Source organism: Corvus kubaryi, unplaced genomic scaffold, assembly GCF_017639235.1.
Source record: "Corvus kubaryi isolate FWS band 111438036 unplaced genomic scaffold, C.kubaryi_AGA036_p1.0 37187, whole genome shotgun sequence".
NCBI lineage: Eukaryota > Metazoa > Chordata > Aves > Passeriformes > Corvidae > Corvus > Corvus kubaryi.
Window position 1 is genome coordinate 517,314 of NW_024581053.1, and position 27,939 is coordinate 545,252.

Consider the following 27,939-nt stretch of genomic DNA (forward strand, 5'->3'; position numbering starts at 1 on the left):
TCCTCACCCTGCTCTCCTCCCCGTGCTCTCCTCCCCGTGCTCTCCTCACCGTGCTCTCCTCACCCTGCTCTCCTCCCCGTGCTCTCCTCAGCCGTGCTCTCCTCAGCCGTGCTCTCTCAGGTTTTGTTTTCTGACTGCTGGGAATTAATTTGCAAAGTTTCCTTCCACCCTGTGAATCCCTCCCACAGCCTCTCTGCCCGGCCTGGGCAGATATATTCATTGGAATTATGAATTCTTAGTACCAGCCCATGTTTTGCTGCATCTGTTCCTCTCTTTCATCCCTTCTATCACAAAAGGACAGGATATAAATGCGCTCAATTATCACAGGGCTGGAAATATTCCCTAAGTTGGCTGTTAGCAGGCAGTGATACCCACAAATAATGATCACTGGTGTCATGTCAACACAAGCAAAAGCAATTATTTTTGAGCTATCTAACACCACAAAAGCAGATGTGGGAAGAAACTACCAATTAGAGATGAAAACACTTAAGGTCAGATATGCAGACTATGATTAAACTGATACTTAATGCATGAGTTTTCTCTTGATATTTTCTTGAGCTCTTCCCCTGTTTTATTAGATCTCTGTGGTGTTGGAACCACTTTGGTTGCAGGTTTCAGTCCTGACTGTTTGACTTGTGTTTGTAGAGTGAGTTGGTTGTCTGGGCCCTGGGGATGATCTCATCTCCTGAAAGCCTGAGTGCATCAGGCCAGCGCTGGTGCAGCAGCACTCAGGTGTAATTGCATTCTGTCTGCTGCTCCTCACACAGTCCTTGTTTGCGAGAAAACAACCCCAGAACACGATCCCTTTGCCCAGGCATCTCCTCTCATCTCCCCCCACACCCCAAACTCCTTTTCACCCACGTAATACGAGCACAACCCTAACCCATTTCAGGGAAGGGGACTGAATGTCTGCAGTTCTTAATAACAAATACTGTTCGCAGCCATGTCAGTCAGACTTGGGGCAACAGAACCGGAGGCAGCAAAGTGTCGGTGGCTTCCCCAAACAACAATTTCCTTGGCTCACACCCCTTGGTCCATCTCTGAGTGCTGATCCATCCCTCCAGCAGGTTCAAATCCTGATAACAGTGACAGCAGCCACCACTCTGTCCCAGCCTACAGGAGCTCAGCTTTTCCTTCCCACCATGTTCATCCTCTTCTCCAGTCCCAGCTGGGATGTCTGCATACGTAGCTCACCAGAAACCTCACAGGAGGCACCTGCACCCTCTACCAGGAAAGCCAGAAGAGGTTTCTGTGTTCCCATGAGGGAGCTCCCAGGGTGTCCCTGTGTGGCACCAGTCCCTGCGTGGCTCAAGGCGCTGCCAGCCCGGCTCCTGCCTGCCCCAGGCACATCCCCAGCCTCAGCGAGGGGTGGTGGAAATAGTGCAGGTGTGCAGAGATGTTGGAACAGGGCAGGAATGGAATCACCATCCCTGGAAGTGTTCAAAACCCATGTGGATGTGGAACTTGGGGACACGGGTTAATGGTGCTGGTGCTGGGGTGGGGGTTGGGTTTGGTGATTTTAGGGTTTTTTCCAGCATTAAGGATTCTGTTTCTCTCTGTGACTTCCAGCTCAGCTCCACTCTGTGATTCTCTCAACTCCCAGAGCACCCTGAAGCAGTAAATTGGCAGTTTAGTTCTGTGTCATATGAAAACGCTCTTCCACTTTTCTGCCAAAGCTTTCAGCCTGCTCTGTTCACCCTTCACTCCCTCCCTCTGCCCCAGCCTCTGCTCCCTCCAAATGGGCGAGGCTTTATTGATGGAGTGTCTCCTTTTGGGGGAGTTCAATCCTCTTGGAGCTAAGAGGAGTGGGAGCTGGGTGCTGTTTACATGATGAAGGCCCACCATGGATTTATGGAGTGGCAAAACAATGTCTGCAGCTTTATTCTCTGCTCCTTTGTTGGCATTTGATTGCTGTTGCATTGTTAAGCATTGAAGTGTTATTTGCAGGGAACAACTGTGAGGACTCTGAGATCTCTTCCCTGAGTGATAATAGTTAATTTTGGACCTGTCAGTGTGTGTATCTGTAGCTGGGGTTGTTTTCCTGAGTGCATTACTCTGCATCTATCAGCGCTGAATTCCTTCTGCAGTGTCATTGCCAGTCACTTAGAGTGATGGCATCCTCCTGCAGTTCCTCGCTACCAGGCTTTATTTTCAGGGCTCGAAATGACTTTGTCTTATGAGTAATTTTGTCAGCTCACCAATCATTTGCTCTTTCAGATGGTTTTTGATCTGGTGAGAAGTCAAAACTCCACCAGTAGTTTCCTACCCCTGGTACCTGTGTTTTAACTGGTTGGCAGCCTGTGAGACCTTTCCTTTTGCCTGCAGCAATACTGGTTTTGGGAAGATAACCAGCTGGTTCTGATGAAAATCCATGCCTGGGGATACAGTGACCCCACAGAGACAATTCCTGCTCCATGCTGGTGTGGGGGGTGCCTGGAGAAATCCCCTCTCCTGCCCCCAAGAAAGGAGTTCATGGGGATGAGCTGCTGTGTTTAACCCAGATGGAAACTGAGCCCCACATGCTGCTCCCTCACTGCCCAGGGGTAGGATGGGGGAGAATGTGGGGTTAACAGTGAGAAAACTCATGGGCTGAGGTCCAGACAGTTTAATGGGGAAAGCCAAAGCCAGCCAGACAAGGAAGCAAAGCAAGGAATTCATTCCCCATTCCCCTGGGCGGGCAGGGGCTCAGCCATCCCCAGCCAGCCGGGCTCTGTCACACCCCGTGGTGACTGGGGAAGGCAAACACCATCCCTCCCGACATTCCTCCTTCTCCTGCTCTGTGCTGAGCAGGATTCCATATGGCTGGGACATCTCTGGGGTCAGCTGGGTCAGCTGGGACAGCTCCTTGTCCCCCCAGCCTGGTCCCTTGGCCGTGTCCACCCTGCTCAGCAGGGACTGACCCCTCCCAGTGACCAGCACTGCTCCAGGACAGATCAACCCCAGCCTGGGGCAGCTCCTGGGGACAGCAGCTCCACCCCAGCCCCAACAACACACACAGCTCAGACTGTGATAGCCTCAGTTTAGCTCTCTAAAATGGGTTCGAACTTGGAGATTCCTGGTTATTCCTAACTCGTGCTGTTGGGGAGTGACTCCTGTCCTGCTGGAGCCCCTGCCAGGCTGGCTGCTGCCTCCTGACCTTCCACTTCTGGGGTCCTTTTGGGGTGAGACCATCTGCTCCTAGAGACCTCTTGCTATTTATTACCTCATCGACTTCTCTAAACAGTTCTTTGTCTGTTGCTTCAGCTTAAGAGTCTTTCCAACAATTGAGAGATAGAAGCATCTGTTATTTGAGAAGAGGCTGGGCTTGTTTAACCTCCAGAAGCTGGGGTTTGGCTCAGAGGGATTTGTTGGTGTGTTTAAATTCCTCGTGGCAGGGGAAGTGCACAAGATGGAGTCAGGCTCTTCATAATGGTACTGAGTAAACGAGCAAGAAACAAAGGGCTAAAATTGAGGTACAAATTTCCCTTAAACATTCATTTCATTTCATTTCCCTATATTATGCTATTTTTAAATTTAATTTGGGTTTTTTTTTGTGAGTGTGGTTGAACGCTGGCACACATTGCCCAGACAGGTTGTGGAGATTCAGCCTTGGAGATATCCAAAAACCCCAACTGGACACGGTTAACAACCTGCTCTAGCTGGCCCTGCTCGGAGCAGGAGGGTGGGATGGATGATCTTCAGGGACATTTCCAGCCTCAGGGCTTCAGGAACTCCACCAGGCTGTAACTGTGAGAGCCTCCCCCGGCTCTGCAGGGAATATTCCTGCAAATATGGGCTGCTCTGGCCTGACCTGGCCTTTCATGGGCGCTCCCTGCAGACCTCGATCATGTTGTAGTTTTGTAGACTCTCTAGTAGGTTCCTGGTTTCTGGAAAAGGCTTTTTTATTAGCTTTTATGGTTTTCAAAATATTGCTTCTTATAGTACTTTTTGACCTTACCATGACTGGATTTTGTGCTCTTTTCTGTTTTTCTCATTTGGACAAAACTTCCACTTGGTGAGGAATGTAATTTTACTCCTAATAATCTCCATTACTCCGCTATTTAACCACGAGAGCTCCTTTCTGGCCCCATTTTTAGGTGATATATATTTATTCTCAGCCTCTAATATGGTTCCTTGATGTAATTTCTTTGCCACCTCCAAGCAGTTTATCTTTCTGGCAGCTGCTTTTAATTTCGGTTTAGCAAGTTCCTTGTCCTTTCTTTGGGTGGGATAAATCACCATCCCAAGTGCCCGTGAACACAGCCAGTTCAGATTGCACACCTGCCTTTAGAACACAGGTACTTTAGCCCACAAATCCCATTCCTAATATAACAAAAAGCTGTTTTCTTGCCTGGAAACCATAACGCTGTATAGGACTCTAGGGGGAAAACTGAGGCTTGACTTCATCCACTTCACCATCTCCCCACGATTCTGCTTAATCTTCTGAGAGATGTGGCCAATTAGTTGCATGAATAAATAAATCCTTTTGTGTTGAAGGACTTTGTGAAATCACCTGTTTGACATCTTTGCTGTTGAGGGTCCTCACTGTAATTCTGATGAAAATGAACAAATGTTTTCATTTGAGCATGGTGGTGTTGGGGGGAGGAATAACAACTTTGCTCCCAGGAAAAACAGCTTTGCTCCCCAAGAACAACAACTCTGCTTCCCAGGAATAACAACTTTTCTCCCCAGGAATAACAACTTTGCTCCCCAGGAGTAACATCAGCTGGTATTGCTGAAATGAGGACAATTCCAGCACTGAGAGCCCAACCAGCCCAGCTGCCACTTGCAGCTCTGCTGCTGATTTATATTGATTATTCTGAATTTTAAAATGTTCTTGATGCATGTGGATCTTTGGGGCTGGGAGCTGCACACAGGCACTCCTGGGACAAGTCCCAAATTCCAGAGCGCATCCATGGGTGGGATGGGTTTGGTGCCTGCTCACCCCATGGGGGTGTAACGGGGGGACTGACCAAGCCTTGTCCCCTTTGTCCCTGCCAGAACATCCACCTGGTGGCCAAGTGGCTGAGCTCTCTGGAGAAGAAGCTGGAGCAGCACAGCGAGGGCAGCCACCGGGATTTCCGCGTCTTCGTCAGCGCGGAGCCGGCGCCGTGCCCGGAGAGCCACGTCATTCCCCAGGGCATCCTGGAAAACTCCATCAAAATCACCAGCGAGGCCCCCACCGGCATGCACGCCAACCTGCACAAGGCCCTGGACAACTTCAGCCAGGTAGGAGCACAGTGGGGCCCCTGACAGCTCTGCTGGAGCCCCTGAGGAGCACGCTGGACATTGCCTCCCCAGTCCTTTGCATCACGTAGCCTCTGGGTCCAACACCCCCTCTGCTCTTCCCCACAAGCCGGGCACGGATCTCTTTCCAAGCACTGGGTTTCCCAAGAGAAGGTTCAGGTGGTCCTGAGAAGCCTCTTTCCTGCAGCAGGGCACAGGACACCAGGCTTCTGTTCAGTTTAATCATTTTCTCCCCAGTGTGTGATCACAGAATCACACAGAATCACAGGGAGAGCCAGGTTGGAAAAGACCTTTGAGATCATTGAGTCTAACCTATGACCCAACACCTCCTCATCAACCAAACCATGGCACAGAGTGCCACATCCAGGCTTTTTTTAAACATGTGCAAGGACAGTGACTCCACCACCTCAGAAAGGCTCTTTCAGTACAGAATCAGACTTCCAACTGCAGCATTGGGAGACTTGGTCATGTTTCAGTTGATTTCTCTTTCTGGGTCCCTCCTTTCTGGGCTGGTGAGTGACCCATGCCATCTAACACCCAAAGCTGTGGCAGGTGAGCAGGTTAAACCTCGCTTTTCTGCCTGCTGTCTAACCAGGGTTAGAGGTTCAGAGCTGCTGGTCCGCTCCCATCCCACATCCCCCTCCAGAGCAGCGCAGGGAGGGTGGTGGTGTGTGCCCAAAGGCCATTGAGCTCAAGACCTTGCTGACATCAGGAGTGTTGCAAATCAGAGCTGGAAGCTGCCTGCAGGCAGGAGTTGCTTTGCCAGGATCTAAATTAGGCCCTGTGAGAGTGGCTGGGCCACAAGAGCAGCCTGTGGCAGGCTGCTCGTTGTGTTTATTGCTCACAAACCCTCCTGTCACAGCAGGCAGTGACCCCTGTCCCTCCTGGGCAGGGGAACAGCCCCGTGTGTGGAAGTGATGGAAACATTCCCGGTGCCACAGAGGGTGTGGGTCAGTGCCAGAGGAGCTGCAAGGCTGTGCGTGAAGGAGCTCTGCTCTGTGGCCCTGCTCACACTGAGGGACAGGAGTATGGCAGGATCCCATCCCTGCAGGACTCCCTGGGAGCAGGATGGAGCCAGGGGTCTCAGCCATGACCCTGTTTGCCCCTCATGACACGAGGGCTGAGCACTCATGGTGCTGATGATCCCTGTCCTGGGGACACCGAGTGCCATGTCCTGCCACCCTGACCCTCACCCACACACCTTGGCACACCCAGCTCTCCCAGCAGGACCCCATCAGAAGGGTCTGAGATGCTCTCAGCCCTCGAACTGCCCTTTAGGATCACTGGTGCTGACGTTATTCCAGCTTCTCCATTCAGCCCATGGCTGTGCTGGGAACACACCCACAGATCTTGCAGGGTTGTTTTCTCTCGTGAGGAATCTCTGCTTTGCTTTTGGGAAGCCCCACCTGCAGTGCTGAGTCCCACTCTGGGGCCCCAAACACAGCTGGAACGAGTCCAGAGGAGGCCACTGAGTTGATCAGAGGGCTGGGGCACCTGTGCTGAGAAGAGAGGTAGAGAGAGCTGGGGTTGTTCAGCCTGGAGGACAGAAGACTCCAGGGAGACCTTCCAGTACCTAAAGGTACCCAGAGAGCTGGAGAGCGACTTTGGACAAGGGCCTGGAAGGACAGGACAAGGGGAATGGTTTTAAATTGAAGGAGAGTAGATCTACATTGGATATTGGGAAGAAATTCTTGGCTCTGAGGGTGGGCAGGCCCTGGCACAGGGTGCCCAGAGCAGCTGTGGCTGCCCCTGGATCCCTGGCAGTGCCCAAGGCCAGGCTGGACATTGGGGCTGGGAGCAGCCTGGGACAGTGGGAGGTGTCCCTGCCATGGCAGGGGTGGAGTGAATGGTGTTTAAGATCCCTTCCAACCCAAACCATTCTGCAATTGCCTCCATAAAGCCTCTTGTTATTTGGGATGAGGCAAGAGCAGCCCCATACAATTGTGGACCCCAGGCCCTGTGTCATGGGATGGGGGAATGGGGCAGCTCACAGCTGGTTTTGCACTTAGATGTTGGTGTGGAGAGAGTCCCAAAGCAGGAGGGAACGCTGATGAGCAGGTGTGGGGGGAGGCACCATGCCAGGATTAGTGCCAGCGGTCAGGGGGGATTATTCCATTTTTATCTGCTGTCATTCATCATCTTGAACTCGACAAAATGTCCTGGAGAGCACGGGAGGGGAGAAACTTCACCCCAAGTAACGTTTTCATCCTGCCTCTGCTTATTTCAATCAATAGCAATTAGCATTTTCTAAATTGCTGGAGGATTATAAAACATTTCTTATCAGAAATCCTGGAGCGAGTGGGTGGGGTCCCTTTCACACCTCATTTCCTTGCTTTATACAGAAGAGATGTTCAAATTTAGCTTTCAGCTGCAGGCTACAAAGAAGGCCCTTTATTCTGTGCAGGGGATATTGTTCTGCTTTGTAGCTGAAGAGAAATTCACAACTGAAGAGAGGCCGAATGAGAGTGAACTGGGTTGTTCTGGGGATGTTTCCTAAAATGAGAAAGGTGTTCTGCACGCATGTGAAGCAGTTCTTCATCACAGTGCTGGTAACAAAGGGAGCTTCCAGTGCTGCCTAATCAAGGGGAAAACAGATTTTGGGATATTCTTGATTATCACCTGCACTTGGTCAATGTCTTGCACCCTTTAGAGTAATGGATTCCCCCTTTTCTGCACAGACCCTGAGCTCTGTCATGCTCTCAGAGGATTAGAGGTCTCACATGGCATTTTTTTAAGATAAAGGTTGGACAGGGCTTGGAGCACCCTGGGATAGTGGATGGTGTCCCTGCCCATGGCAGGGGTTGGAAAAACATGGACTTTAAGGTCCCTTCCAACAGAGAGTTCTGTGATCCTGTGGCTCCCTCCCCATGTTTCTGGTGAGGGATGCTGAGCACATGCAGGTGATGGGGCATTGAGTGGGTGCACGTGTCCTTCCTTCCCTGTGTGTGTTCCTGTGCAAAGCCACTCGGAGCTGGGAACTGTAAATATTAAGTCAGAAAATATTTGTTGGAATTTGCCAATAAATTTGCAATGCAAAGCCACTGACTTTGAAAATTAGCACGTGTGTGTGAGATGCAAAAATGGACTGGAGGACAATTTGATTGGCCTCCTGTCCCAGGTAACGAGGGGCAAGGACAACAAGTGTCGGCAGGGGAGGTTCAGGTTGGATGTTAGGAGAAATTTCTTAACTGGAAGGGCGGTTAAGCACTGGAACAGGCTGCCCAGGAAAGTGGTGGAGCCCCATCCCTGGAACGGGTCAGAAAATACGGTTCACAATTAATTGGGCATGGGGCTATTTGGTCAAAGGTTGAACTTGATGATTTGGGGATGTTTCCCAGCCTTGGCCTCTGTGATTCTGTGATTCACCCCTGTCCAAAGTCCGGTGTGTTTGTGTTCCCTGGGAGCCTCTGGGGCTGAGGGCAGGTGTCCTGTGTTGCAGGACACCCTGGAGATGTGCAGCCAGGAGAAGGAGTTCAGGAGCATCCTCTTTGCCCTCTGCTATTTCCACGCAGTGGTGGCCGAAAGGCGCAAGTTCGGCCCCCAGGGCTGGAACCGCTCGTACCCCTTCAGCACCGGGGACCTCACCATCTCTGTCAACGTGCTCTACAACTACCTGGAGGCCAGCTCGAAGGTGGGGGCACCACGGGGGGGGGCTCTGGTGGCTTTGAACTGCCAGGGGTGGCCTGGTTTGTGCTGAAGCTCTGGGGAAGTGTCCTGAAATGCCGTTTCCTTGGTGCCTTTGGGTTTAGAACTTCATGGCTCGGGGAGCCTTTGGGAGGAGATGGGAGGCCTCAGTGCTGCTTGCTCAGTGGGAGCACTGTGGTGTGATCAAGCTTTCCTGGGGCAGGATTGAACTCCTACCTGATGCTTGTTTGCTGAGAAAATCGAAGCAGTGAGGTGGGAGCCCTGAGGGCTCGGGGCAGTGCTTGGGCTCAGCCCTCCCTGCTCCACACCCAGGTCCCGTACGATGACCTGCGCTACCTCGTGGGGGAGATCATGTACGGAGGGCACATCACGGATGACTGGGACAGGCGGCTCTGCAAAACCTACCTGGAAGAGTTTATTAAGCCAGAAATGCTGGAGGGAGAACTCTGCCTTGCTCCTGGATTTTCCATCCCAGGGAACATGGACTATAATGGCTATCACCAGGTAAGCCCTTGGTTTGCTGCCATTATTTATGCATGTAAATGGGATGCCCCATAATCTGCCTTAGGAGGCAGGAGCAGGGCTGCAGCGTTCCTGCAGTCTTCCTCTTGTCTGCCATTATGTTCTGTTCCTGTGGATGTTTCAACATTCCCCTGCATGAGCCAAGTCTAATGGTAATTTGCTACTTCATCACGGGCTCATTCTGTTCGTGCATGAGTAGAACAACTGTATTGGTGCTTGAGACTTAAGCGGGGCTCCTGGAAAATTACATCCACATACCGTTTGCTAAAATGGCCCTTTCAAGCTCCTTTTATCATCAGTTTTGATGAGAATCACTGAAGGGTCATGTTGATCTACTTACTGATCTCATCTGCTCTTTGTACACAAATGCAGTAGCAGAGAGAGGCACATTAGGCTGGTTTTGTTCATAAAACTTAACTACTGGAAGCTCAATTCCCACAAGAGATTCCAGGATGCTGATGCTGAAATGCACAGAAGATAATTGCTAGAGAAGGTCCAGCCTGAGACACGGAGCCAAGCCAAACTCCAGCAATTACAGAACTTTCCCAGCAGGAGTAGAAGCAGCTCTGTAAACATTTGTTCTCTCCTTCCTCCATCACTTCCCCGGTGTTTCAGCCGCAGGCAGGGCTGGGGCAGCCTGGGCTGACCTGTTTGGGGGGGTGAGTCCGGCACTGGAGCTCTGCAGGCAAAGCGCCCTGGACTGTTCCTGTAACCTGCTCCTGACTCTCTCTGTGCAGTACATAGATGATGCCCTGCCTGCAGAGTCTCCCCACCTGTACGGCCTGCACCCCAACGCCGAGATCGGCTTCCTCACGCAGCGCTCGGAGCAGCTCCTGCGCGCGGTGCTGGAGCTGCAGCCCCGGGACGGCAGCGCCGGAGAAGGCGGAGTGGGGACCAGGGAGGAGACGGTGAGAGTGCACAGGGAGAGCTGCTGGGGTTTGGTGCCTGTCTCATCCATCAGTCCTGTCTAGCTCAGGCTTGTCCATTGTTCTGTGTTCTGCCTTTGCCTGCCTCAAGCTTGATTTCATGCCGAGCATCACGCTGGCGGGGTGTACCTGAGTACTGGCAGTAACAGGGCAGTGCCTCTTAATTACCCCTTGCACTGCAGAGCCTTCGTTATCATCCTCTGAAGGTGTTACAAATAAACCTTCCCTGAGCAGCAGCCCCTGTGACTGGCATAGCAATGGGCCCCTGAGCACAGTGCCTGCCACCCGCAGCGTGCCACCCAGAGCTCAGCCCTCCTCTCACTGCTGCCACCACGTCCCACCAGCTCCCCAGCTCCCAAGGGCCTTGTAACTCCTTATTTCCAGCTGAACTCCTTTGCTGTGCCTGTGTCCTGGGCTGATCTCAGCCCTCCCTGTGGAAACTCACAGCTCATTAAAACGTGGCCCAAACATCCCTGACAGGATCTGGAATCAGCCAACACATGCTCAGGTTTTCGCTCCTGCAGTCTTAAGGTGCCAGCTCTGCGTTTGAAGCTTTGCAAATTAATGACTGGCTAATAGCAGCTCATACGAAGCCGTGGTTTCACACGAGCTTCCTTTGGCTTGGTGTGAAGCTGGGGAACTGACTGCCTTCCCCTAAAGGGGCTCCTATAAGTGCCCAGCATGGGCAGTTTTCAGTTCATACTGGAATTTGAGGTGAGGGGAATAATCCAGAGGTAGCAAAGCCAAACAAGATGCTCAGAGATAGCAAATGTGAGTGCCTCTTCTCCCCTCCCACTCCTTTTGTTATTGAAACACAAATAAACTCCTCAGCCAGAGAAGCAAAATGACCAGTGAGTGCCCCAGCAGTGGTGTCACAGGTCATAACCACCCTGGTGACAGTCAAGAAGACTCCCACAGGAGCACAGAAGTCCTCATGGCTCTGCCTGGGAATAAAATCTGCCTGAGAGCAAGCAGAGAGGGACCTCAGTGCCCGGTGTCATGCCTGGGGACACGCTCCCACAGCTCATTTTCTTCCTGGGGTGATCTCTGTCATTGTCCAAGCTGTCCCTTCCACTTGGTCCTTGGATGGGAGTGAGCAAAGCCTTGTCTCAACTCCTCCACTGCAGGATATCCAGCCCCTGGTTTGGCTGAGGTGATTTTAGGGAGCTTCAGGGAAAATGTGAGCCTGTCATTTTCCCGAGGCTCTGACAAGTCCAGTTACTCCCACAGATTTCTGAGGTCACATTACAGCAAACGAGCTGTAATTGCTGTGAAGGAATCAGAGCCAAAGGGACTTGCAGGGGACTTTCAAATTAGCAGATATTTCTGTACTGCCCCCGAGGTGCAGCTGAGGAGCTTTTCCAGCTTTGGCCACCTGTGTGGCTGCAATAACAGCCCACACATCGTCCCTGCTGGCAGGAGCAGAGGGTTGGGAAGGGCAGCAGTGGGAGGGGGTTGGAGTACAGGTTCCAAAATATGAATATTGGTGGCCCTGGCTGTAAAATGACCCTGCCCTGGCTGGCAGCTGGCACTGGCCCTGCATGCCAGGTTTGGCACTTTGGATCATAGAATTTTAACTGTTTTATGTGTGCCCAAGAAGTGCCCAGGAAGCAGAAGTGTTGCTCAGGTTCCAGCTCAGAAGTAAAGCAAAGCTTTGAGTGAGACACTTCCACAGCCCATGTAACCCTGGGAAATGCAGCTGATCCCATGGACAGGAGGGGGGTTCATGCCTCATTGTCAGAAAGGGGTTTGTCTCTTTTATTTAATTTTTTAGATACTACAAAGATCCTGTTGCACTGGAGCTTTCCCTGTTCAGTACTTAGAGTCCCAAAGAAACTGTGATGGTGACCAGAAAATAATTTTGTTTCATTATGCTTTTCTTCCACAGCTCCTTTAGTCCAGAATGCCAAATTCAGCTTAAAATTCAATTTTATATAATCACATCTCTCCATCAATACACCAGAGAAAACCAGCTCATAAACGGTGTTGTCCTGAGGCTCAGCTGAGGCTTCAGCCCCATCCATCTCCTCGTGAGTGTGACCTTGGGAGAAATAAGAGAGCCAAGAAGAAGGGAGGCTGCCACATGTCACAGGGACATTTATAAACCATCATTTTGAAAGCTGCCTGTCTGACATTAACTTCTGTCAGCATTTGGATTTTAATAGGATGGGGCAAGCTCTTTGAAAGGTGCCCACGGCTGACAGGGATGGTTTTGGAAACACTGATGGGCAGAGGGAGTTCTCACAGTTCAGGCAGCTGTGAGCCCAGGGATCGCCCACCAGCATCCCCCTCTCTCCTCCCTTTGGCACAGGTGCAAACCCTTCTGGAAGAGATGCTGGAGAAGCTCACGGATGAGTTCAACATGGCAGAGCTGATGGCAAAGGTGGAGGAGAGGACACCCTACGCTGTGGTTGCCCTGCAGGAGTGTGAGCGCATGAACGTCCTCACTGCCGAAATCAGGCGCTCGCTGGCGGAGCTGGAGCTGGGGCTGAAGGTACTGATGCCTTTTCCTGGTCTTAAAATCAAGAGTCAAACACGGTTAGAAGGGGAAAAGGGATTTTACCTTGGGATTTATTTTAAGGATCCTTAGGTGCACACGTCCAGGTCATGTGCATCGAGATGCACCCCACAATGCCCACCCCCAAAAGATCAGGTATAACATTATAGGTGTTACTAATTAGCAGATCTATCAAAGACTCCCCAATGAGAGGCTCGAGTGAGCCCCCCTCCCCAGGGAACCTTCCCCTGGATGGTTCTATCTTGGTTTACAGAATATGTTCTGGAGAGGACCTTGGGGTCTGGGGCACACTGATCCCTGGCTACAAAGCTTCTAAAGTGTTTAATCTCTCAGCCTGACAAACAAGTCCAAGAATGTAGGCAAAAAGCACTGAGAATACAGAAGTTATAAAAAGGTATAACAGGGGTATAAAAGAAAAGGCAAAAAATCTTCATGGCATCAGTCGGAGAGCTGGAAAATCCTGCAGGGTGCTGCTCAGGGAGTAAGAGGTGTCACAGGGAATGCTTTGCTGCTGGCTCCACAGGGCTCACAGGTGGATTTCTGATGGCACAGTGTCTGCAGGCACTGGGAGGGGTTTCAGGCACACACAGCAGTGCTGCCTTTGGGCAACAGGGGCCAAGCGCTTCTGGCCACCCCAGATTGTGGCACAGCAACAGCAGGTCACTCCCAAATTGAGACATGGCCTACTTAAAGGTGAGCCAAAAATCACATCTTTTCATAAAACGTCCATCAGTGGGGGGAACTTGGAACAAAGTGTCTCAGAGGCACAGGCTGAGCTGAAATCAAAGATTGGTTTTGTGTGAAGGCACAAAATGTCCAGAACTGTGAGAGAAAAAGGCTAAAACCACAAGAGTTTTGGAAGAGCTACAACTGCCCTTGCTGGGTGTGAGCCACTGGAGGAGGGCAGGAGCTGACCTTCCCTAGGGAGTCACTGTCCGTGGGGCTCCACTGCTGCTGCTGCTGCTCCATCTGGTGTGAAACGAGACTCTGCCCCATGTCTGTGTCCCCGTGGGTGCTGGCTTTGCCACACCAGTTAGGATGCAGATTTCTGGGTTCAGCAGGGTGCAAGGGAGGGCTGTGATTGATGCTGCATGCACTGGGAGGAGAAGTCACCTCCTGCACCCGCCCAGGCACTCAGTGGGACAAAATACAAAAGGCTCTGAGTGCCCCTTAGGGGATGAACCAGCACGGTCAGGCTGCACTGCCAGGAGCTGCCTGGGCAGTCCTGGTGCTCTGGAACAGCACTCTCCCTCTGCCTTGGGGCTCTTCCCCACAGCCAGGTGCTGTCCATCCCTTGGGAAGGCTGCAGTGCAGGGCAGGAATGCAGCCTGGAGCCGGCAGAACAAAGCTTCACCACTGCTCTGCTGCCTGCCCTGCCTCACCCTGCACACACAGCCGGGCCCTGGAGGATGTCCTGCCCATCAGTCAGTGGGCATTCCCTGCTCCATCATTTCCACGACGACAGGCTGCCATCCCATTTCACTGCAGTGCTCAGCTCCCACAGCTGGTTTGCACAGCTGGGGACCACCGTGGCTGAAGGATCTGGGCTTTGACCCAGCCCATTCACAGGAAGAGCTGAGGGTGAGCAAGGAGGGCCAGCCCTGGGATGGAATGACATCCCAAACCTCTCCCAGGGGCAGCTGGGAAGAGAAACCTTCAGCTGCCCGCCCTGCACAGGGAGGGGCAGGCTTGGCTCGTGATTGAGGCAGCAGCAGGATTGGGACCAAGCTGCTCCCAAATGCCAGCTGCACCCTGGAGCCAGCAGCTGCAGATGTGGCTGCACTGCATTTGCTGCTGGTGCTTATTAAAGGAGAGACGTCAGCGACACTTGTGGTGGGTCAGTGTGTACAGCCCCTTTTGAAAGAAGCTGATATTTATGTAGTCAATTATCATAAACAGATTTCTCTTATTTTCTAGCATAAGGCAGTGGAATTGAAAATTCCGTTTCCTGAGACAGGTAAACAGAAGTGATTTAATGTTCCAATCCCAGAGCCCCAAACAAGATATAATTGTGACTTGGACAATGTGTGGCAATTAGATTTAATGTGGGGAAGGATGTGCTGTTTAATATTGGTCGGGGAACGAGGGGATGAATAGTGTGCAAATAAACCACAAACAAAATAAACCACAGGAATCACAGGTGCAGACCTCTCCCCAAAACCTGCCACCAATCACGGCAGGGCAGGAGATGGGATCTGCAGAAAAGGCTCCTCTAAGGGCTGCAGCAGCCGCAGCCCCTGGGCTGGCATTCAGGGACACCCGGGGCTGGGACTGCAGGAAAAGCACAGAGCAGAGGAGCAGCAGCCTTTGCCATTTCTCCCTCTGGTGTTTGCTGCAGAGACACATCTGAAGGCTCTGAGAGGCCGTCAGTGGGCACTTCAAAGAGTCATGGAGTCCTTAAGGCTGGAAAAGACCTTTAAGATCACCAAGTCCAACCGTCCCCCGAGCAGCACCACCGTGCTCACCACGGAACCACGGCCTCAGGTGCCACATCCATGGTTTTCTGGACACTTCCAGGGTACTTTGGCTCAGTTGGTGCTGACACCACCAGAGCTCTGGGTTCAATCCCTGCACAGGCCATTTACTCAAGAGTTGGACTCGATGATCCTTGTGGCCCCTTCCAGCTTGGAATATTCTGTCCATCTGTGGTTGGTGACTCCAGCCCTGCTCTGGGCAGCCTGTTCCAGTGCTTTACAACCCCTTGCCTGAAGAAAGCTTTCCTAATATCTAAACCAGGTCTTCCCTGGCACAACTTGAGCCTGGTTCTTCTGTGTCTGCAGGTAGATGTCACACGTGGGTCCCTGCAGAGCTGAACTGACCTTGTGCATGGCCCAAAATCCTGCTTAGCGTCCCCCACGTCACTTCCCACACCTCGAGGACCACGGAACAGCCAGAGGGGGCTGATGGCTCTTTCTGCTGCTGCCCTGGCTTGACTTCTGGGCCTTACACTGAGCTTGGGGAAGAAATCCTTCTTTAATTGTTCCTTTCAGTGAGACCCCGTTCATCTCTGGGGCTGGGGGTCTGCACTGAGAGCACTCAGAGGAGGAGAGTTTACAAACCAGGCCCCACAGAGCTCAGCAGAGAATAAATAACGCCCAGGGAAAACAAGGCTTATTGTTTTTAACTGACTGAAGGATCTGCCAGAAGGCAGCGATTCGGAAATGTCACGGCTAATTTGAATTTTTGAATAATTCATCGTGTTGTCCTAGCGGAAAGTGATTGTTTGGTCCAAAAATAGGAGACATCCCATTAGGAGGAAGAGAAATTGCAATAGACTGGTAGCCATCAGAAATAACTGGCATGGTGCATTTCAAAGCCCTTTGTTCTGGCTGGCTTGGGTGGGACCAGAGGCTGGGCTGAAGCACTTGCATGTTAATGTTGTACCAGCCTCGTTTTTGCAAGCAGATCCTCTGGTTTGCAATTTGGGTGAAGGATGAGCCTCCAGAATGAGGATAATATGTACTGTAAAATAGCAAAGACCAAATTTTGATCGGCAAGCTGGGTATCAAGTGAAAATAACCTGAACTGAGAAAACAATTTGTGCCAATAGTGTGCTCATCTTGAGGGAATGGCTGCAGGCTGATTAGGATTTCCTTCAAGGGTGTCTTTAAATGAAAATTACTCCCAGTGTTGGGGGGAAAAAAAAAAATTTTAAAAGTAACGTGAATAATTTCTGATGCACTTTAGTATTCAGCATCTGAAATGCAAATTTATGCATAATTGTGTTTGGACAACTCTATGAGATTGCTGCTGTAGATGCTTTGAACGCTCACAGGAGACTCAAAGCATGCTTGAGTGCGCAGGCTTTAAAAATTGCTTTTCTCAAGCCTTGCTGAGAATTACATTTGCTAATTCATTTGTTTCCTGCAAGTAAAACTAGACATGATATATGATCGAGGGGGGTTGTCTTCAAATCAATTTGGCTGCTTGCACACATTCTGCCACGTTCTTACCCACGTCAAAACACTTCCAGGAGCACAAAATCCTCCTGTTGCAGTGTCCTGCTGTGGCCAGTGCAGGACTTTCTTTTCTTCCTGCGTGGCCTTGCCATGGCTTTAGCCCAGCCCCTTGGTAGCTCCTCTTTGTGCCCAGTTTCTCCTGAGGATGGAGATCATGATGGAGATTTTGGAAGGTTGTTCCTCATATTTTAGTACTAATTGCAAGTGCTCCTTTTTCATTTAACCTTATTTGCTGTTTTAGCTTCGAACCCCCTCTTAAACCCTTTGTACTCAGGATTTTCTCTATCCACCAGAAATCTGCTCTCCATGGGGAAACCCAGCAGGTTCAGACAGTGTCTGCCTTTAAAACCTCGCTGCATTTAACAAATCATGTCTGGAGCAGAGGTTTAATCTTGCCTTGCACCAGTCCATCCTGTTGAGAGATTAACATTTCACAGGGAGGGGATTTTGGGATGGGAATCCACAGACCTTGGGAGGGAGGGAGATTCTGAATGGAGATCCAGGGCTGCAGTGGTTTCCAGGCACGCAAAAAGTTCTCAGCTCCCATTGGAACTGGGGGGTGCTGGGGACTTCCCTTGAATTCCTGCCCTTGCCTATTGCCAGACAAAAGGAATTTTAGTGGGAATGCTTAGAAATTTTCACAGGAACTAAAAAAGGAAAGAAATAGGACAAGGGAAGAAAAAAAGAATAAGGGTTGTAAGTCAGGTTCTGAAAACCGGAAGTGCTCAAGTGGACATTTCCAGGGCCCAAATTCAGCTGACACCCTTCCTCCCTGGGGCTGGACGCAGTGGATGGAGCAGGTGGGCCCTTGCTGGGGCCGCCATCCAGCAGCTCCCAGGGCTGTGTTTGCCACAGTGTGGTCACCTCAGAGGATCCTTGGTTCCCTCAGAGGATTCCTGGCCTGGAGACAGTTGTGTGCCAAGGGAGGCTCTGGTCTCTTTGCAGGGCACTTCCTTGGAGAAAGGTTTGCTAACCCCAGAGCAAGCCTGGTTTGCCCTAAGGAGGATGTGGCCAGGTAGGTGCATCTTCTCCAGGTGTCTCTTCTCCCAGGTGACAAGTGACAGGACAAGAGGAAATGACCTCAAGTGGCACCAAGGGATGTTTAGTTGGATATTAGGAAAAATTTCTTCACATAAAGGGTTGTCAAGTGTCAGCCCAGGCTGCCAAGGGCAGGCTTAGAGGGAGGAACCATTCCTGAAAGTGTCCAGAAAACCACGGATGTGGCACCTGAGGCCGTGGTTCCGTGGTGAGCACGGTGGTGCTGCTCGGGGGACGGTTGGACTTGGTGATCTTAAAGGTCTTTTCCAGCCTTAAGGACTCCATGACTCTTTGAAGTGCCCACTGACGGCCTCTCAGAGCCTTCAGATGTGTCTCTGCAGCAAACACCAGAGGGAGAAATGGCAAAGGCTGCTGCTCCTCTGCTCTGTGCTTCTCCTGCAGTCCCAGCCCCGGGTGTCCCTGAATGCCAGCCCAGGGGCTGCGGCTGCTGCAGCCCTTAGAGGAGCCTTTTCTGCAGATCCCATCTCCTGCCCTGCCGTGATTGGTGGCAGGTTTTGGGGAGAGGTCTGCACCTGTGATTCCTGTGGTTTATTTTGTTTGTGGTTTATTTGCACACTATTCATCCCCTCGTTCCCCGACCAACATTAAACAGCACATCCTTCCCCACATTAAATCTAATTGCCACACACTGTCCAATTGCCACACAATTATATGACTGGGCTTGGTGATATTAAAGGTCTTTTTCAGCTGTCAGTGTGACCCATAGGGCATGGTCAGCACAGGAACAAACTGCAGGGATCTTTAACTGCTGAGCTCTGACAAGCATTGCCAAACAACTGTGGGGGCTGCTTGAAGATGATTTCAACTTTTGCTAAAGCTCCATTGATTTTTGTGGCCCCAGCAAAGGGCACCTCTGCTGACCTCACGGCTGGAGGCACTGAAGTCCTGTGAAAGAACAGTTGGAATCTTCTGATGTGAATAGACTGACCCAATTCCCTCACCCTAGTTCTCAGCAATGGCTCAACTGATTTCAGCTAATCTTTCCAAAAACACTTTGCCCGAGGCAAAGTGAAATTGTAAATCAGATAAATTTTGGCAAAGTGATAAGGGAACAAAAGGAAGTGTTTATAATGGAGAGCAGTGATCGACATTATCTGTGAGTCTCCAAAGTGCTGGGGGTGTTGTGCCCCTCCAGCTGAGCACAGAGTGTGCAGAGATTTCAGTCGTGGAGATCATTCCATACCAGGGAAGCTGAGCCTGCTTTGCAGGCTTTCTCTTCACATCCTGCATGAGTGAGCCAGAATCAGAGGAGTTGTTCAGGACATTGTCTGGTCCAACCCCATCCCAGAGCAGGGACAGGCAGAGCAGCTTGTTCAGGACCATGCCCTGCTGGGTTTTGAACCTTTCCAAGAATGGAGACTCCTCTGCCTCTGTGGACACCCTGTCCCAGTGTTCAGCCACCCTCACGTTGTACTTCAGTGGAATGTCCTGGAATTCAGCGCTTCTGGCAGAACTGATAGAGGCTTCTAAAAGCTTTAAAACTAATTAATTGCTGCACAAAGGAAAAGTCAAACCTCTCTCTTTATCTCACTTGGCTGAATCATATCTTAGTTTGTTGTGTGTTTCCCTGCTGTGGAAGGAGCTGTGATTATATTTGCAGACAACACGTGAAGTCAGAAAGACAATCTTGCACTGCAAAGCAGTAAATGAGGGGGGGGAGTGGAGGAGGGGAGGGGGATAGGACTTGACATAACAAATATTTGGACAGTTTTAGAGTAGATCATCAGAGACTCCAGTATCCTGCCCTGGCAGTGAGTGAGAACAGCTTTACACCCCTGAAAATCTGCGAGTCCATGAGAGAAAACAGAAAAAACACTGGGACAACTGAGGGACAGCCCTGCTGCTGTCACTGTTTTTCCTCTCAGTAGCATTTTTACAGCAGGGAGGGTGGGGATGCCAGAATATGCAATAGGAAGTGTGCAAGAAAACCCCAAACTCATGAAGTCACTCCCGGTACGTGGGCAGCAGTGACTGTGTGGGGTGCTGTGCTCTTCCGCACATCCTGGCCCAGCTCTGCTTCCAAGCAGGCTCTGCTGGGCAGTTGTCAGAGCTGACTGTGCCCTTTCTCACCAGGGGGAGCTGACCATGACCAGCGACATGGAGAACTTGCAGAACTCCCTCTTCTTGGACACGGTGCCCGAGTCCTGGGTGAAGAGATCCTACCCTTCCACGGCCAGCCTGGGCTCGTGGTTTGCCGACCTCCTGGCTCGCATCAACGAGCTCGAGGCCTGGACCAGGGACTTCTCCTTACCCTCCACATTGTGGCTTGGAGGGTTCTTCAACCCGCAGTCCATCCTGACAGCCATCATGCAGACCACGGCCCGGAAGAACAAGTGGCCTCTGGACAAGATGACGTTGCAGTGCGATGTGACAAAGAAGAGCAGAGAGGATTTTGCCAGTGCTCCTCGTGAAGGGGCCTATGTCCATGGGCTGTTCATGGAGGGAGCACGCTGGGACACTCAGGTGAGCTCTGCAAGGCTCGTGGGTTGAGAGAGGACCCACAGGTGTTGTGTTCTTCCCTGGGTATTCCAGGAAACAGGAGCTCATCTCAGATAGTCACCTGAGCTCTTTGGGAATGAGAGATGGGAGATGTGGGCCTGTCCTGTGCAGCCTGAGTGGGTGTCCAGGGTGTCAGGGCATCCACCCTTGGAGCTGGGTGTTCCATGGCTGTGCAGGGCGGTCAGCTTGGACTGACCATCGACCATCCCATTGGTACAAGGGGAATCTCAGCCTCAGGGTTCAGTCAGTACTTGAGGTGCTGCTACAGACACAAACCACGGGGTTCTCTCAGGGCTGCATTGTCCCCACACCTTCACACGGATGGGGTTCCACTGCTGCCTCCAGAAGTGACCTGGCAGACTTTTGTGGGGTCACTCACTTGCCTGTTTGGCAGCAGTGGGGAGAAAGGAGGGGACATCCTCAGAGCTGGATGTGCCAAACCCAGAGCACTGTCCCTCCACTGCCAGCTGCTGCAGGATGCCATCTGCCTGGGTAGGGTCTGTGACCAGCAGTGAATCTCATCCTCTAGCTACCCCTTAAATAAAGCTGGATGAAGGTCTCCCTGTCAGTCCTTGGGACAGTTCCCAGCTGTCAGGAGCACAGTGTGCACAATGAGAGCCATTGGGCTGACAGTTCCCCATGGGCTCGGACCTCTGAGTCACCTGGCCCGTGGTGCCATGGCTCCCAGTTTGTGCTGGGACCCCCAGTTTGTGCAGTGCATGGGAATTCAAGGACAGGGCTTTGTGTAGCTCTTCCTGTGAGCAGCTCGTGCTCTGCTGCTGCTCATCCATGAGAGAGCCAACGCTCCTCAAAATGGGTCACCCAGAACTTTCATATCTGTGTCGAGCTTACCCCCTCACGAGAAGAGGTTCTCATGCCAAAACCAGCTCTGTAGCCAGCCCCAGCTCTTCAGGCTCCAAGCCAGCCTTGGAGATGCTGGTTTATGTGCTCTGGGATGTGGTGCTGGGTGCTGAGCAGCGAGGCCGTGCCTGTCACACTCCAAATCCCAGCCTGACCTTGCAATTCTGATCTAACATTCCACTTATTTATCATCTCCCTCTCTGCAACGGTTTTCCATGAAGGATAGGAAACTAGGGAAAGCTGGGACCTGCCTGATGGATGCCATTTCATCACATATCCTCGGGGAGTTGAAAGCTCCAGGCTGTTTTTCACTCTGGAAATGGCCTGAATTGGGTCTGGGAAGCCACAGGCAGCTGGGAACATTGGCAAAGGCTCTGCTGGAAGATTGCAGTGAGGATCTCACGTGGGCCAGGTCAGATCTCTCTGCTCACAGCACAAGTCACAGCAGCAGAACAGGGCCCAGCCCTGTCCATCTCCCAGCTCTGGCCCCACACTTCCCTGGCTGCTCCCTTCTCCAAGCCTCTGGTGTGGCTGCCATACACAACCCCTGGGAGATCACAGCCCCTACCACAGGGAGCACTGGATTTCTGCTGCCCTAAAAACCTGACAGAAATCAGCAGGACACGCCAGAACAGGGAGTGTTTTAAAAAATTCCTGGTCCTGCATATCAAATACTCCATTTAAGAACATTCCAGTGCCTGCTGTTGTGTTTTCTTTGCCACCACGATGGGAAAATGAATTCTGCCCGGGTTTCACCCAGCTCCAGTCATTGCTGGGAGTGAAGAGTGAGAGGTTTTGGTGGTGCAAAGCCAGAAATCTTTGGGAAATACTTGGCTTCTCCCCTCTGCCTCCCTCCAATAACTGGTGTGGGTGATTGCATCCAGCAACAGGATTTGCCTTCAGAGACCATCCCAACTCCAGTAAATGTGGTTTTCTGATTACATTTTCCTTGTGATTGAAAGATACTGAGCAATTATGTTTATGGAGCCATTCATAATCTCTGGGTATCATGCTTCAATTTATTTCAGAGAGGAAAAGGATATTTTCATGGGTTGCTGCTCACACTGAAATATCATTTCCACCTAGTGGAACTATTCATTTTACCTATAATCCAGTGAGTACCAGTGTGCACTAATGGATGCAGGACTTTTAAAACAGGTACACAGCTCTTTTGGGTTGTGTGCTCCTTCCAAATTAATCCTCTGATAAAAATGGCAGAGCACGTTTAGGAGAATTCCTCTGGGGAACACCTCCACTTTTAAAAGAATATTTCACATTTAGGTTGAGCCTCCAAAAAAGGGAAAGAGTCCTTCTGTGTTCTGCTACTCACATTTTTCTATTTATTTAAACATTTATGTTTGCCCTTGGGTGTCTTAAATTTATAAAACATTCATTACAAAACAGCAGGCAGCTATTAGATGAAATGAAACTAAGCAGATTATTTTGGGTGCAAATGATCTCTTGCTGCAGCCCTGTTCAAGTCACTGGGACTCAGTGGCAGTCAGAAGGATGCTGTGGCTGGGGACACTTTGAGACATTTTATCTCACGCTGCTGACGGATTCTTGGCTTTCTTGCTCTCAGCAATGGAGAGTTTGATGTCTAAAGTGTGCCCTGCCCCTCCCCAAGGGGGTTGGAGTGTGGTGGGAGAAGGGCAGGGGTGGGTTTTACACCCTCGTGTGCTCCATGGAGCTTTGCCAGCTGTGGACAGCACAGCCCCTGGCATGGCACCACAGAATCCCAGACTGGGGTGGGCTGGAAGGGACCTTAGAGATCAACTCATTCCACCCCACCATGGGCAGGGACACCTCCCACTGTCCCAGGCTGCTCCCAGCCCCAATGTCCAGCCTGGCCTTGGGCACTGCCAGGGATCCAGGGGCAGCCACAGCTGCTCTGGGCACCCTGTGCCAGGGCCTGCCCACCCTCACAGGGAAAAGTTTTTCTCATTTCCCTTGTCCACCACCACTCTGGGACCACCTTGGAGGGATCCCTGCTGGCTCTGTGTCCCCCTTCCCTGCCAACAGGTGACTCCATCCCAAAGGCAGCCAAGCCATGCTGGGGGTCCCTGGGCCAGCTGACCCCAACGGGGCTGTGGTGTGAGGAACCTGTGCTGGGACCACCTCCACGTGCAGAGAGTGCAGGGCTTTGGGTCACAGGGGCTGGCTCTGGGCCCATCTGTCACCACCCCTGGTTTGGGACAGCTCTTTGAGCCCTCAGCCCATTCTCAGTTGCCTGCTGGGAATCTGGGGCAAGCAGAACTGAGGGATCCTTTAGGATCTGAGGCCTGAGCTCTGCAGGCACAGAACGGTGGCTTTTCAGCAGGAGTGCCGTGCTGCTAGTCAGGAGAAATTGCTTTCAGAGCAGAATTAATTTCTGATGATGAGAGCGATAAAAAATGCAAATGAGAATCAGCCCAGACATAACAAAATGATCTCTTACACAGAGGTACCTCAGGAAGATTTCAGCTCTTGTTAACCCAGAAACAGGTAGAAGATCTCTTGGAAATCACATTTGAAGCAATCTCAGCAGTAAAAAAAAAAAAAGAAAAAGGCCTGATTAAAACCCAGTCTCAGAAATGAAAGGTGTGGATTTAAGAAGATTGCATAATAATGTTTCATAAATAGCTACTGTGCAAGGTATTACACAAATTATTTAATGTTTTTTCAGCACGTTGGAAATATAAAACCCTAAACGAGAGTTGGATTTATCATAGCTGAGTAGAACAGATGGCATTAGCGCAATTAAACCAAGGTGTGTGGCAAGAGGGATTTTTCTTCGCTCGTTTGCAGAACTAAATAAACTACTGGAGAGGCTGAATCTCACCCCACAACTCTGATCCGAGAGCATTTGGAATAATGATGATATGTGAAGCTCAGCTGCAGTGAGAGGCAGCTTCTTTAGCACTGGGAAGTTTCCTTTCCATTTCCCTATTTGTTTTCATTTGGTCTCTCCAGCCTCCATTAGGCAATTCTCCCTGGATATGGATTGATGTGCAGGGTATTTTATTGTCAGGAAGAGAGAGAAAAAAAATGCCAGAGAGACCCCAATTAGAGAAACAAACTTGATTTCTTGTCCTGGCAGGGTTCTCTCCCTCTCCTGGGTTGGGCAGCCTGCTGGGCAGGGCATTGCTTGGAGGAGGATGGCGGGGACTTGATATTTAATGGTGATATTCCCACAGGAAAGTCCTTTTGGATTCTCTTGGTTGCATCCATGAGAGTGGGAACAAGCCCGTGGTGCCTTTTGGGGCCACACAAGCCCCATGTGCATTCAGTGCCCAGACAGGGGTGTCCCAGGTCATGCTCACATTGGGGTGCTGTGGTGGGACCTTCAGTGACTTTCAGGCTCTTCTCAAGTGAGGGTTGCTCTCCATCCCAGGGGTTCAGGTGTCCACCCTTTCTCCCACCATAAGCAACACCTCCCACGAGGTGATTCTGGTCTGGCAAAACCCTGAGGAAGAGCTGCACGAGAATAATCCCAGGATCACTGAGGGTGGAAAAGCCCTCCCAGCCCATCGAGGCCCAGCTGTGCCCGATGCCCACCTTGTCCCCAGCCCAGAGCCCTGAGTGCCACCTCCAGGCACTCCTTGGACACCTCCAGGGATGGGCACTCCAAACCTCCCTGGGCAGTCCCTGCCAATGTTTAATCACCTTTTCAGTGAAGAATTTCCTCCTGGTGTCCAACCTGAGCCTTCCCTGGCACAGCTTGAGGCCGTTCCTGTCCTGTCACTGGTTTCCTGGCAATAGAACAAGAGGAAATGGCCTCAGGCTGCACCACAGTTGAAGGCAGGACACAAGGAGTGAAACTTTGTTCATAAAGTGGCTGGACAGGGCCAGGGACACTGTACCCACCCAAAGTCTGGCTTGGATGTGAAGGTTTGAGCATCTGGTGAGAGTGCAGACAGCTGGACCCTGGGGATGGTCTACACTGTGGTGAGACAGGGAGGTGCTGCATCCAGACCCTCCTTCCTCAAACACACTCCTCCAGCCCCTGCTTGCATCTCCCCAGTAGGAGCAGCTTGGATAAAGATCATGGGGGCTCAGGTACATCACAGAGCAGCTGATGGACACCTTGGAAATCTGACCAGTGCTTTGCCTCCTTTCCTCACAGACCGGGATAATCACGGACGCCAGGCTCAAGGAGCTGACCCCGGCCATGCCTGTCATGTTCCTCAGGGCCGTTCCTGCTGACAAACAGGACACCCGGGGCATGTACCTGTGTCCTCTGTACAAAACACGCCAGAGAGGGCCAACCTACGTGTGGACTTTTAACCTCAAAACGAAGGAAAACCCGTCCAAGTGGGTGCTTGCTGGTGTGGCCTTGCTGCTGCAGATCTAAGGCACCAGCACAGCCCCTGGTCTGCAAATCCCTCGCGATGCCTTTGTCACAGAATGCAACCAATTAACTGCTGAGGTTAACCCAAGTTCCATCCCTCTGATGGAGTCCCAAGTTATGTCCCCAGGGCTGTCTCTGTGTCCTGGGGATGTGACCCAAAGAGGGCTGTGAGGAGGTGACGGAGGAGCAGAGTGACACATGGCCCAGGGTCCTGGTGGCTGTAAATCAATATCCTGTAATTCTCACATTGCTGCACTAGAAGATCCCAGCCCAGAGCCTGACATACCACACCCAGAGAGTGCTAAACTTAAATCTAATTTTTATTTCTCCTCATGATCCAAAGTAGTTTTAAAACCAGCGGCCTTCTCCAAAACGCTTAGTCTAATGACTTGTGAAATTCTCCAGAATTTATTCTTTTCTCTCTGTGAGTGTTTCTTTGTCGTGTGTGTAATGCTGGAAGCTGGGAGATGAGCAGATGTTGTGGTTATGAGCTGTGTCTTTGCTAACACTCCTGTAAATCTTAGAAACATTGAAAATGGTGTTAATATCCAGTGTGCTTAATGGAATCAACAGTGAAAGTACAGCACAGGGATTATTTAAGAGAAATATGTCATGATGATAGATATTTACTAATAAAAGTAATTGTTCCTGGAATGGTCTCTGGAAGCTGCACGTTGACTCAGGTGAGGAGAGCACGGGGATCAGGTGGGAGGAACACACCTGTATGGGTCACTGGGAGTTTAATTCCGACTGGAGTGGGAGAGGAGTGAGGAGGGAAGTGTTCCTGGTGCAGAGAGCACACAGGGTGGCAGGGTGGGCGTTGTCTCAGTGACAGCCACACGGAGCGAGCATCGCCCAGCGCTCCGAGCCGGGAATGGCAGGAGCCGGGGCGGTTCCTGGGCAAATGGGGCTTTTCCTGGGGAAAGCTCCCGTGCTTGGAGGCACACACAGGCCCTGCCTCTGTCCAACATTTGCTGTTCCTCTCCTCATCCTCCCAGCCCTCACCACACGAGCAGCCCTGGGCTTCCACCTCTGAGCTGGTGGCAGGTGCCAGGGAGCCTGGCAGGAGGGAGGGGGAGGTGCCAGGGGTGCAGAGGGTTTGGTTCAGTGGTATCAGCATCGATGAGCACCCCCAAACCTTCCCACCCTGAGCCAGTGCCAGGGGTGTGGGGACTTGGCTGCTGCTGGGGTTAAACCAGGACAGCACTTCTGTGGGCAGCGTTTGGTTTCTCGGAGCCTCGCCTCAGACTGAGTGGTTTTAGGGCTGGCCTCGGCACATGGCAGAAGATGTGGTCAACTCTCTGCTGCTCCAGGGGATCAGCTTTGCTCCCACTCACTCATCCAGGAGGGTGAAGCCCTCAGGCTTTGCAGGAGATCCACAGGAACTCTCCTGCCCTGAGCAGCACAGCAGCTCCCTTCCTGCAGAGATGAGAACATCCAAAATCCTTGTCCTTGCAGTCCTGGAGAACAACAAACTTCGGGATGAAGGTAAGGAGGGAAAGCTCTCTGGTAAGAACTTTGTTTAATTGCCAGGCAGTGTCTCCAAGGCACAGCCCCAAAAACTTAATGATGAAGGAGCTAGTTATGGCTTAGCAAAAGACATCTGCAAATATCTAATGAAAGGCAGAGAACTGTCTTAATCTGGATTTTTTAAATTGCCTCTAACGCATAAATGAAGAAACAGAGTCTGTAGAGTATCCCACATAATGAGTACCTGCTAGAAGAGGTCTGTTAGCTGGGGAAAGCTTTGCTATTAAATTAAATCCCTCCCAATTTAAATTAAAACCTGCCAATTAGATAGAAAGTATAAACTGGTCACTTCCCACGGCTTTGCAAAGTTGGGCGCATTAAATTCCCCCTGTATTTCACCATGCAGGAGGTTTAGATGCATAAACAGATGCTGAGTTAAACACAAGAGAGAAGGATCAGAAGTGTGTGCTCCAGATAATCCATCATGCTGCATTAGTCCTTCACTAGGATGTCTTCAAAGCTTCTTTTGCCAGGAGGGACCTTGTGGCTCTGCACAAGTCCCTGACAGGAGGGGGCAGCCGGGGGGGTCGGGCTCTGCTGGCAGGGAACAGGGACAGGAGGAGAGGGAACGGCCTCAGGCTGGGCCAGGGCAGGCTCAGGGTGGACAGCAGCAGGAATTTCCCCATGGAAAGGGTGCTCAGGCCTTGGCAGGGGCTGCCCAGGGAGGTTTGGAGTGCCCATCCCTGGAGGTGTCCCAGGAAGGGCTGGAGGTGGCACTCAGAGCTCTGGGCTGGGGACAAGGTGGGGATTTGGAACAGGTTGGACTTGATGATCTTTGAGATCTTTTCCAACCTCAGTGATCCTCTGTGTGATTCCATGTGATGGTCAGTGCTCTGGATGTGGGATTTCCTGCCATTCTGGAGA

The 27,939-nt window shown here is 51.4% G+C and overlaps 1 protein-coding gene across 2 annotated transcripts in view; it reads left to right on the forward strand.

The window, feature by feature from the left end:
• Window positions 1-26,199, forward strand: part of LOC121661667 (dynein heavy chain 9, axonemal-like) — a 124,861-nt gene extending 98,662 nt beyond the window's left edge. For both annotated transcript variants that reach the window (XM_042022080.1, XM_042022081.1), the window contains 7 exons: window positions 4,981-5,208; window positions 8,666-8,857; window positions 9,184-9,375; window positions 10,131-10,301; window positions 12,631-12,813; window positions 19,929-20,318; window positions 25,321-26,199. In XM_042022080.1, coding sequence (XP_041878014.1) covers window positions 4,981-5,208; window positions 8,666-8,857; window positions 9,184-9,375; window positions 10,131-10,301; window positions 12,631-12,813; window positions 19,929-20,318; window positions 25,321-25,548 — 1,584 coding nt within the window. In that variant the 3' untranslated portion in view covers window positions 25,549-26,199. The remainder of the gene's footprint in view (window positions 1-4,980; window positions 5,209-8,665; window positions 8,858-9,183; window positions 9,376-10,130; window positions 10,302-12,630; window positions 12,814-19,928; window positions 20,319-25,320) is intronic.
• The last annotated feature ends 1,740 nt before the right edge of the window (window positions 26,200-27,939 follow it).